Raw genomic sequence first — 12,229 nt, forward strand, 5'->3', positions numbered from 1 at the left:
GAGGTAACAGAAAAAGATAAAAGTGTGATACAAGGTAGAGTAAGACAAGGTTATCTAAGCAGACCGTCTTTCTCCCCAGCAACGGCACCAGAAATGCTTGTTGATATTAGTTACTCACATAAAAGAATCAAAGAGAAATAATACGCAAGCGCACGGATATCGGTGAGCACTTCACCCCGGAGATAAGTCTAGAGTATCATATTTATTTTTTTACCTCTAGGAGAAAGTGTGCAAAAGACTAACCTTTTATCCTACCTACTACCCACGGGTTGCAAGACAAGATAGTGAGATATAAGCGATATAGAGAGAACTCTTTCTTTAGTCTTCTTCTAACCAATGGTAAGTGTGTAGATATCATTCTAAGGGGAGTAACTAGAGAAAAGAGACACCTCAGAGAGTGCTTAACCCTAGTACCATATACCCTACCTTACCTAGTGACAAGACGTGGATTACTGAGACCCAAGAGGATTGTCACTTGCCCCAAAAAGGCTACCACAAATTCGGCCAAGCAGGGAGTATCTACGAGTATTCCTAGCCCAAGCACCACGCTTATGCTATGAATAATTACTCTATTCCCTAGGCGAAGCGAATAAAGTGAACTCATAAACCAAAGAACAATAAGAACAATAACTTACTAGTATCAGAAGTTGGATTGCTGAACGATTCTAGAAGCAAGCCTCAGGTTAGGAGACTTTACTTTAAAGATACGAAGAAGAAGGCACCGACAGACCGGGCTTCCTCAACTCCTATCTTCACCCTATACTATCTCAATCTCTCTTGTTGCTATCACCCTAAAGTGATAGATCCATTCGAGGGACCCCTCTCTATCTAACTCTCTCTAGAAAATATAAATTAGGGTTTTAGACTTACATCTCAGGGGGGTAGGGTCTTTATTTATAGTCCCGTAGGAATCACCCCAGCCGTTGGATCAAACCAACTTACACATGCGCTTAAGATTAATCCTCAAAGTTGGTGGAGTCAGGATCTGTGAGGTTCGCTCCGATTGGTCGAGAGCCCCAGGCGGCCGCCCCTGACAGGGTGGGGCGCCCGCTCCTAACATATGGCAGGTGGGTCCCACCTTTCAGGTGGTGGCTCCTAAAGTCTTCTAGAGTCTTCCTGAGTTGACTTTCTGGTCTTCTCTTTATGTAAACCTGACATGTGGACCTTCTTTTGTTAATATTCCGGTAACCCCCTGCAGAAATAGACAATCACCAAAACTCATAGAATTTTGTTAGTGATAACCCTATTTCTACTGAGTGCTTGCAAATAGGTTCTTTTCATGTTAATTTGACGGTTAAAATTAGGAGTTATCTACCGTCAACAGGCGGCATTGTTGAGGCTGAATGGGGGCCAGCATCGAGCGGTGAACAGCCCATGCAGCAGCAAGGTGGGAGGTGACGAAGCCACGCGTTCCATAGGAGCGGAGTTGGGATCCCTTGGTGGCACGAAGGCGAAGTCATGCTTCCTGTAGAGGGTCGCTGGCTCGTCCTCTATCCCTAAGCGTAAACCAAATGGATCCCCAACCCGGGGCTCCAGGTGGTCTACCTAGGATCATGACCGTACAACAATCGTGGAGTGGTGACGATGATACCGATCGCACCTCCACCTGGGTGTGGAAGCATGATGATGAGGTCGGCGTGTGGCCCCTCCTATGTATGGGGGCTCAATTTGAGCTCCGCTTGGGTCCCTGACCAAGAGTAAGACCATGTCATAGTCACAGCCAGTGGACATGAACTCCAGACTCCCGAACCAGATCACCGTAGTGTGCAAAAGCAGGGAAACAGGGTCGGCCATCCGAAAGCAAGGCAGAAGATCATTAGTAACATGCAGCACCCCTACCTGGCATGCCAATTGTCAGTGTTTTGCCCCCGGGGGGCTAGCACCAATTAGTGAATTTATATGTGTGCTCCCTCTTCTGGATGGTGATGCAAGAAGAACACAAGCAATTTATCCTAGTTCGGGCAAAGAAGGCCCTACGTCCAGCGGGGGGAGAGATTGTATTATCGCACCGAAGTGCTTGTACAGGGGTGAATACAAGTAGATGTGTGCGGGGTTGTACCGAGGAGGGTAGGAACATGGGGTTCTAAGTCCTAGCAGTATGCGGCTAGGGTTTAGGAAATGTTGTGCATGCGAGCGTTGTTTTTAGCTTGGAGCACTTGCCCTATTCTAAGTCCTGGCGTCCCCTTTTATAGGCCAAGGGGAGGCACAGGGTTACATGGCGCTAGGACTAACATGGACTATGGCATGGGAGAGGACGTTGTCAAGCCGAGGCATCCGTACCAGCATGGCTCGATGGGTCTTGTAGCAACATACTTGGCGATGATGGCACATGCGTCCTTTTGCGTGAGGTAGTGTATGACACTTGACGGGAGACCAGTGCTTATACGCATGCGTACGTATTTCCTCAGATGTCGTGTGAGGAGTTGTTGGAGCGCTGACTGATCTTGTGGGATCCAATGATCTCAAGTCTTAGAGGGGGTGAGGGTGTGCCCTATAAAAGATGGAGGAGGCGTTGACAATGGTGCCTCAAGGGGTCGCTTGACGGGACATTGCACCGGGCGTGGTAGAGCTGCCCTGTACCTTTCCCCAACTCCCTGGCAGAGTCGGTAAAAAGTAAGAAATGATGGGGGTAAGATTCATCATCACAGCTGTCGCGACCATGGTGTTAGATGGAAACTTGTCAGATGCATTAAATGCCCTAGAACCCGTACTTGGAGCAGGGAGTCGAGACGCGTTCTACGCTCGAGGCCACGTCATCCGCTCGACCCCATTTCTGTAATCGGGGAGTATACGGATTCAAGGCCTAGGCATTCGCTCGAGCCATCTTCCGTCATCGAGGCGTAGGTCGAGTGGTGTACTTGCAGCGCCTGCTGTATCTCAAGCGAAGGACACGGTAAGCGTACACCTGTCTGGGCCATCAAGGTTTGCATGGAACGTACCATATGCTCAAAAACCAATTAGACACCAATTTGGTTATCTAAATAATTTATTATAAACTTTTCGCTAGCCATATATAAAACAAGAATAACTCTCTAAAGCGCAAGTAAGATATAGAAAAAACTTTTAGGGAGGGAAAAGATATAGAAAATGAATTTTATACAAATGGCTCCGTAAATAATGATTTAGAGCATCTCCAAGAGATTCTCATATTTTGTTCTCCAAAATATGGCGTTTGCCAACTCCTAAATTAGTATTAGGAAAAAAAGAAGTCATCTCCAAGAGTTTGTTATATTTCTATCCTAAAATTTTTTTCTCCGCACCTTTTCCTATGACCTGGTCTCATGTTTTGTATCATGAACCTTGAATTTGTTTTTGTACGCATTTAACTCCTTGTATTAGATCTTTTTCTCTTGTGTTTTTCTCACCTGGAACCCAGTCTTTCTTCACGCTCACTAGACGGGCCAGGAAACTCCACCATATATACGCGATCGGGAAACATTTTTGCGAGATTGGAAAAGATGCGAAGGGAAAATGCTAAACTATTAGAGATGGTTTTTTTATTTTGCCAAAAGATTAATGGTGAGAAAACCGGATGACAAACTATTGGAGATGCTCTTACTTATGTTGAAATGTTGTAAGGGAAACTCATAGCATTTCAGCATGAACATTATGTTAAGCCAATTTTAGCAAAACTAATAGGAGAACACGCTAAGCTACGGTAGCACACGGCCAAGCAATTTGGCGGCAAGACTTAAGTTGCCTGCATATTAGTAGGAATGATGTCGTCGAAGGGCATAGTCGGTTCATCAACTTTACAGTACAATATCTCTTCAGCTCAGAGCTGTTTATCCAAATTCCAAATAGGTTGCACCATAATTTTATCAATAAAGTATGATTCATGTGTTGGATATATTTTGATGGAAAAGAAATTTAGTGACATTTGGACCCCAAATACAATCCAAATGCATTTTTACTCTCTTAGTTTTGGCACTACCTTGATTTGGCATTGACCACAATCCAAACATCACCTCTTCTTGTTGAACCTTGCCTGGATTTGGCATTGCAAAATTTTGGTTTCGCTCGTATCTTTACAAATCAAATAAACCCACAGTGCCAAAATTCCAAACATGAAGAATGCATTTCAGAAAAAACTGTTCACATCCGTCCAAATAATTGTTGTGCTGCAAGCTAATAGTGACACACTTGCTAAACTTGAAGCAGTGGCAGGCTGTAGGCACAAAGATATTTACTTACGATGCACTTCTGTCAGCAACAACCTTAACCACATTCTCAATTCCCAAAACCACCATGAATACAAGTTGCAAGTAATCAAGCGCCACCGGTACTCACCAAATTATTTGACCAACATCGTTGCATCTTCCAGAAGGAAGAATCTTAGTTGAAGGAGCAGGGAACTGGTGTCTCCTGGTCAGCTTCAAAGTCAACCGACGGTGAGTGGCCTGGGAAATGGCCAAACTTCCAGAGAGGAGAAACGATTCCAACTCGTGCCCCTGCTCCACCGCATTGAACAGTCTACATGCAAGATTGAGAAGACCCTTTTATTCCAACACCGTGTGTAAGACGTCATGAAAACCATTCAGGTCCATGTCAACGAAGTCAGTGGAGCAGAATAGTCCGACAGGAACATTTACAAGTGACAAGAACACGGTATGTAGGAAAAGAGAAGCAATCAAACCTCAAAAACAAATTGGAAAAGATAAGGCTTGCCGGTAAACAGACTGTGGTACGACCTTGATTATTTCTCAGACCATCTAGCGTATATATGTTATTCAGATCCCAGCCAACACCAGAACAAGATTTCAGATTGAATGAAGATCGGCTGAATGTTGTTCCCAACCAACAAACTAGCGTGTCACAGAACAAACAAAAGAATAAAACCCATCAGTTGAAGCCCTCCTGCCGAGTCTATGAATTGAACAGCATCTAATAAAATTCAATAACATGAATTGATATTCCACATATCATCAGAACGCTTCCTTACATAGATTGTCTTACTAACTACAGAAGAGAATGCAACCAAATCTGTAAAAGTGCACAGGCAAGCATGCCCACTTTAGTATCTGCAGATCAAACTTTTACACTCCACTCATATTTCCCGTGTTTGCATCTTACTGTGATACTATTTGATTTAGGGCCTATTTGGTTCCCTTGCTAAATTTTAGCCAGCTAAAACTATTTTAGCTACTCTTAGGTGACTAGTGGGACTAAAATATTTTAGCTCCTTTTTAATCAGCGTGTTTGAAAGATTAGCTACTAAGGTCTTGTTTAGATCCAAATTTTTTTTGAATTTTGACACTGTAGCACTTTCGTTTTTATTTGACAAATATTGTCCAAAAGATTCATCTCGTCATCTACAAACAAACTGTGAAATTAGTTTTTGTTTTCATCCTTATTTAATGCTTCATGCATTTGCCGCAAGATTTGATGTGACAGATAATCTTGAAAAGTTTTTGGTTTTTGGGGTGAACTAAACAAGGCCTAAAATGACTAAAGTTTAGCTGACTAAAATTTAACAAAGGAAACCAAACAGACCCTTAATGACCCTGTTCTAGTTACGCTAAAAGTACACATCCCATAATTAGGATCCATATCAGACATCACAATCACATCAACATAGAACAACCTCTTTAGTGTATGAAGATGAGTAATTAACACCAGTAATACCCTGTCTCGAAAAAAAAGGTTGATGCATTACATCCCATCTGAAGCTACAATATGTACAGAGAATGAAATGACAAGGTAATTTGACTTCATATCCAATGCCATTTTTTCCATAATCAATAGTTTATGGATGGAAAGAAAATAGATGTCAATGTAACTTCTGAACACAGACAAAGATATCTAAGCATCTTCACCTTCCAAATTTACTATTCGGAGCTTCTTTGCTATGTAGAGCAGTTGATATGTAAGCATACTGGTATTTATGTTATATGTAAATGTTTTCAACAATGGACAGTAACATCCACACACTTTGAAATGATGACCTCATGGCCTTGTTTACATATTATACTTTTCAAACCAAACAATTGTTTCTCAGAAGATCACATCATGCAATTGCATGAATCCCTACAATTAGGACGAAAATCAACAATAAGTATCCTCCAACCGAAAAGTCTAGCAATACAAACTAAATTCTTTAACCGAAATAAGAATAGACAGCATGGTACCATCCAGAACGACAAACAGTAATACAACAAATAACAGCACCAATTAATTTAACACACATATAAAAGAATTTAAGGGGCTCAAGGAGCAACCATGGCATCCAATTTTCATGACTCATGACTTGTAGAGCAGCCACCACGTGGTTGCCTTCGGAATATGGAAACAGACAAGCTCCTCGATATCAAAGAACCCATCCGTGCTTTCCATCTTGACGGCCTGCCACTGCTTCCACTCAAAAGCTCTGGTACTATCCGATCATCCAAATCCTCTGGCAGCACATCACTCCCAGCATTGTCTAACACACCACTCTCATCCACACTCCGACCATCCTGCAACTCACCAGCTCCACCAGGAGTGTCAAAATTCACAGTGAGAGTTCCATTCCTGCTAGCCCGGAGGCGCTCAGCACACTCGAAGGTCACCCGGCGGCACTTCTTCACCTTAACCTTGACAAGGCGTGGGCAGCCTTCAGCAAGCTTATTCATCCCCGCATCAGACACTGGACATGCCTTGATGCACAGCTTACGCAATGCAGCACATTTGGCAGCAACACATGAGATCTCCGCATCACCAAACGTGTCTGACCCACACAACGCAAGCCGCTCTAAGGAGGAACAGTTGGCAGCAATCAATTCAAGACTGGATGATGTCAAATTCACACCAATGAGGACCAGTTCCTGCAAGCTGGCACATTTCTGTGCAACGGCAGCAAGCCCCCGGTCACCAATCCTGTTTGCTTTCCATCCATCAACATGCAGCTTGCGGAGGCATGGCGACTTGGCAGCAAGCTCGGCTAATCCAACATCAGTGACCTCAGGTGCCTTGGCAAGGTAGAGTACCTCGAGCCCAATTAAGGCGGCTACACCCCGGTCGCTGACCTGCAGCTTCTCAAGGTGGAGCTCAGCTAGGAGGGAATCCCTCGGGACGTCCTGGAGCACGATGTCCCAGTCACCCGAGCATCTGATAATCTTGAGGGTTTTGAGGTTGGGCGACTGGGTGATCAAATAGGAGAAGCACTGGCCGTTGTAGAGCTCCTTGAGCGAAAGAGATTGGAGGCGCGGGCCGGAGACGGAAACGGGCTCTGACTCAGCGAGGCCACGGAGGCGCTTGACGGACAGCTCCTCGAGGTGGAGGCAGGAGCGGAGGACAGCCTCGATTCCCTTTGCTCCGAAGGCACAGGAGCCGACGGAGAGCTTGCGGAGATTAGCGGCCGCGGCGGCGAGCGCAGCGACCCCATCGTCGGTGACCGCGCGCAGGGAGCGGAGTTTGAGGCGCCGAAGGCCCGGGCCGAGGCGGTCGGCAACTTGCGCGAGGGCCGGGTCGCCCACGCTCTCAGCGCGGCGGTCGCACTTTAGCGCAAGCTTGGAGACGGCGGGGAAGCGCGCGAGGAGGCGGGGGAGGGCGGAGTCGGCGAGCAGAGGTGCCCTGGCGTCGAGCGCGAGGCGGAGGCGGGAGGCGGCCTCTACGGCTAGCCAGCGGCGGCACACGAGGGAGCAGCGCTTGCGGTCGCCGGAGCCGAGGAGACCGAAGACGAGGGCGAGCAGCTCCTCGGGGAGGTCGGCGGTGTGGTCCTCCCCGGCGGCCTCGGCGATGGAGCAGAGGACCTGCGGCGGCGCGGAGAGCGCGGGGGACGGAGGCAGGGGCGGGGGCTTGCGGCGGCGCGGGACGGAGGGGCACTGGCCCATGGGGCACGGCACGGGGCGGCGGCGGATCTGCCGAGGAACGGAGGAAGGGGAGGACAGCGGAGTGGGTGGGTGGGGAAGGTCAGGGATTCAGGACGCTGCGGACGCCACCAAGCGATTCAACCCGATTAAATGCTGCTGTCCCTGGGCTGCGCGCACCCATTTCTGTATTCTTTTTCTTTTTTCTTTGTACTATTATTATTGTTACCATTAATCACTACATTTCTGTGGTTTGCCAGGGTAGTCGCGTGCGATTTGGGTAAAACAATGACATTAGGTCTTGTTTAGTTCACGCAAAAACCAAAAAGTGTTCAAAATTCTCTATCACATCGAATCTTGCAGCACATGTATAAAGTATTAAATATAGACCAAAACAAAAACTAATTACACAGTTTACCCTTAAATCACGAGACAAATCTTTTGACCCTATTTAGTCTATGATTGGATAATATTTGTCACAAACAAACGAAAGTGCTACAGTACAGAAATCGAAAAAAAATCACATCTAAACAAGGCTTAGGTCCCGTTTGGTTTCTCCGGTAAAATTTAACTCCCGTTAAATCGGATATTTAAATATATATATATGAAGTATTAAATATAGACTATTTACGAAATAAAATAGCTAAAGAGTAATTTGCGAGATGAATCTTTTAAGACTAATTAGCCCACGTTTCCACACAAATTATCAAATAAGACAAAAATGCTATAGTACTGTTAAACTTTAACACCGCCAACCAAACACCCCTTAGGTCTGTTTGTTACGGTAAACTTTAACTTCTGTCACATAGAATATTTGAACACATATGTATTAAATATAGATTTTTTTTGACAAAATATTAAACATAGATTATTTATAAAAACTAAAACAGAGCCAAAGAGTAATTTAGGAGACAAATCTTTTAAGCCTAATTAACCTATGATTAGACACTAATTACCAAATAAAACGAAAATATTATAGTACTTTTTAAACTTTAACGGGTAAACCAATATACCCCTTTGCCATTATCGCAGCTACTCCCTACGAATTCCATAATTTCCACTGCAAATCATTTTTTATCTAAATTTCTCCTACGATGAAAGCTTTGTTTGACCTTCTAATAAGGACGATTTTTTTAATAAAGAAATTAAAACTGGCTTCATCTCTTAGCACTAAAGTTGTTGTGAGCTATATTTTTTGTCAAACACTTATTTCTAAAATAGCTTTATGAGTGAAGGTATTTTTCTTCTCCTCTTACAAATATATGAGTTGAGATAAAGCTGAAAAAGTAACTTATTGCAACTCTCTTCCTCATTTCTCTCTTCCATCTATGCAAGAAATATTTGGTAAAGCTATTTTACCAAACACTTTTTCTAAAATACCTTGACTTCATCTAGAAAGTTACTTATGAAGCTATTTTCTAAAAAAACAGTTTTACTAGTGAAGTTCAGTTATGCTAAATAGGGCCTTAGTATAATAAAACATGCTCAACTTAAAACTCAAAGATAACATTATTTGGCTATCCAAAAGAAGCAAAGAAATGCATAGTCACTACTTCTAGCTCCAGATATACTTTGACCTAAAAAGAAGGATACTCGTGCTACTAAGGATTGACTATTATAAATGATTACTAAGGATTGACTATTATAAATGATTATTAAATTGTTAGTAAATAGTGTTGTACGATGTGGATAGCTAAATGTATCTTAGTGGATGGTGAAATTCCTTACCATGAATAATCTTATGGAGATAATTACTATAATTATATGTGCCAGTGAACTAAGGATTGACTATCATAAATGAATATTAAACTGTTAGTAAATAGTGTCATACGATGTGGATAGCTAAATGTATCTTAGTGGATGGTGTAATTCCTTGCCATGAATAATCTTATGGAGATAATTACTATAATTACATGTGCTAGTGAACTACTATCGTGAATAGCTTACATACAGAGATAAACATGTCAGCAGGGTTTGTAAATATAACATACTAGAAGATTCTTCGGGTGTTGTTGTAGTTGTTCAACAAAAAATACACATGGATTTAGATGTTAACTTCTAAAGTTTAGGAGTATGTTTTTGATAATGGAGCTACATTATAAACTTGTGATATAAGTAAATCACAAAACAAATATATCACAAATGTATGGACATATAGCAAAAAATACGACTAATATGTGTTTTTGAGAGGAACTTGATTTGCATACCCAACAACTAAATAGATCATTAAAACATATGGCACTAATAGTTGATGTACTATGTAACATTGAAAGCACCTTGATGTCGCCTAGGAGGCCTGGAGGGGGGTGAATAGGCCTACAAAAATTAAAACTCAGGGCGGCACTACCTTCCTTTGAGGGCGACACTATCTTTTCTGCAACCGTGTGTCTAATACAGCCCAAACTTGGTGAAGATACACTAGAGATATCCAGTGACAAATCTATAAAGTTTTAACTCAAAACTCTATTAGATTACAGGGTGACACTGCCGCCCTTGCTTAGGGGACTTAGCACAATTCAAAATTTAACCAAGAAAATTTAGATCAAGTAAAGTTCTCAGCTTCGTGTCACTGAATAGTAGTTATATGCAGCAGAACACGTACAACCAAGTAGATCAGCCGCAAACTCTACAAGCACCTCAACAACAATATGAACTTACAAGAAAGTAAACCAAACACACAAAGACACAATGTTTATCATGTGGTTCAGCTCGCCACCAAGGTTTGCCTAAGTCCACATTATTGAGTTATCCACAAAAAAATTGGCTCCCTACCAAGGCTTGTCTTACCCTCATTCTTAAATCAAGAGAATGAACTCTTGAAGTGTGGGGTGATTTCTTAGCTGCAAGAGAAGATTACAAATTCTCCCGCTGCTTACCACAAGCACGGGAGCTTGTCGGGCGACGCCTAGCCCTCTAGGAGGCTTTACCTCCAAGAGTAACAAATGCACAATGAAGATCGATGAAGCCCAGCAAGTGCTTAAGAATAATCTTGCTCTAATCAGCTCTCTAACTGTTAATCACACACTAATCACTCACTCTCACAAAGAGAGGTGTTAGAGAGAGCTCTCAAATGGCTTTTGGAAAGGTTAGGAATGTCTGGAGCATCAGCAACACGACGAGAAGCCATTGGATGGGTATATATACTCATCCCACTTAAACTAGCCGTTAGGATTCAAAAACTAGCTGTTGTGACTGTACAGGGGCCGCACTGCCACCCATGAACTGTGGCACTGCCGCCCTCCTAAAAACAGCATAGGTAACCTTATGGAAAAAGTTATAACTTTTTACTCCAAACTTTGTTTGCTGTGATCTTGAACTTTTCAGAAAGCTTATTTCGAGGGCTAGCCAACCTTGCAGAGAACAAGCTCCAAGATCAACTTGTGCAGGTGTAGTGCTAAGTGTTTTCACTCATGTCAGCATTTGAGTTGGTTAGTTTGAGCACTTGAGACTTGTCTATCATTCTATCGCATCCCCCTTGACAGTACAACATAACTACACTCAAGAATAAGATAATATAACTAATTGAACCACTTGAGTCTTCAATATCTTCATATGCCATTTTTTCTCCATATTACTCCATAAAGGATTGCAATCAACTTTGTCTTCTTTCTTTGAGCAAACACACCTTGAGTATGTGACTTGAACCTTTTCAACACACATGAGCAAACACATGAGTTCACCTCTATGGCTTCAAGTCACTTCCACTAATGATTTGATCTTCAACATAATATGACTCCTCATAGCTTAATTAGTTCCTCGACTCAATGCAAGTACTCTCTTCTTCGCCTTAGCCATGGTACCTCGGTCCTTAAGCCATTGCTTGTCCCTTCACCTCCGCTTAGTCCCTCAAAGCCCTTTTCTTGCTATCTTCACCTTACCAAGCGATACTCAAGTCATATCACATTAAGCATCAATTGAATAACCATTTATTCAATATTGTGATCCTTGCATGAATATCTTCTAGATATAGATAATGAGATCAATCAAGCTTCAGTATGACTCACATAGAGACATATATGGATCAGCATCAATATGGTCAAGCCAATTCATGGTTATTTATATCCTTTCTATTTTGGCTTGACACTCAATACTCACTTCAATCTTTATCGTCATACTTCTAGCTTGATCAAAACGATTACAAAGTGATTTACCAAATCTTTATCCATACAAGCAAAACAATCATAGAGACCTACTTGTATCCAATATGAGTTATATCCTTTGTCTTTTGACATTTGCTTGACATTTTCTCACTTATGCATTCTTGATTCATTCTTCAACCTTGATCAAAGCTAGTTCACTATCAATCTCTTCTTGTTCATGAAAAGCAAGCCATTATAGAGACCAATCCAAAATCATCAACTCATGTCTCATTTGTTATTTGCCAAATATGCTTGCTTTCACATGATGTTATGATATCCCACAACATAGAAGCCATTTCATTG

General features: G+C 42.6%; 1 protein-coding gene across 1 annotated transcript; it reads right to left on the bottom strand.

The window, feature by feature from the left end:
• On the bottom strand, positions 5,860–7,917 carry LOC8063875 (F-box protein At1g47056). The gene has a single exon (XM_002462002.2). It carries the CDS (start codon positions 7,809–7,811, stop codon positions 6,234–6,236), a length of 1,578 nt encoding a protein of 525 aa, XP_002462047.1. The 5' UTR covers positions 7,812–7,917; the 3' UTR covers positions 5,860–6,233.

Source organism: Sorghum bicolor, chromosome 2, assembly GCF_000003195.3.
Source record: "Sorghum bicolor cultivar BTx623 chromosome 2, Sorghum_bicolor_NCBIv3, whole genome shotgun sequence".
In the NCBI taxonomy this organism is placed as follows: Eukaryota; Viridiplantae; Streptophyta; class Magnoliopsida; order Poales; family Poaceae; genus Sorghum; species Sorghum bicolor.

Bases quoted from the DNA above. Each gene is read 5' to 3' on its own strand.
- LOC8063875 (XM_002462002.2), bottom strand. From the start codon at position 7,811: ATGGGCCAGTGCCCCTCCGTCCCGCGCCGCCGCAAGCCCCCGCCCCTG.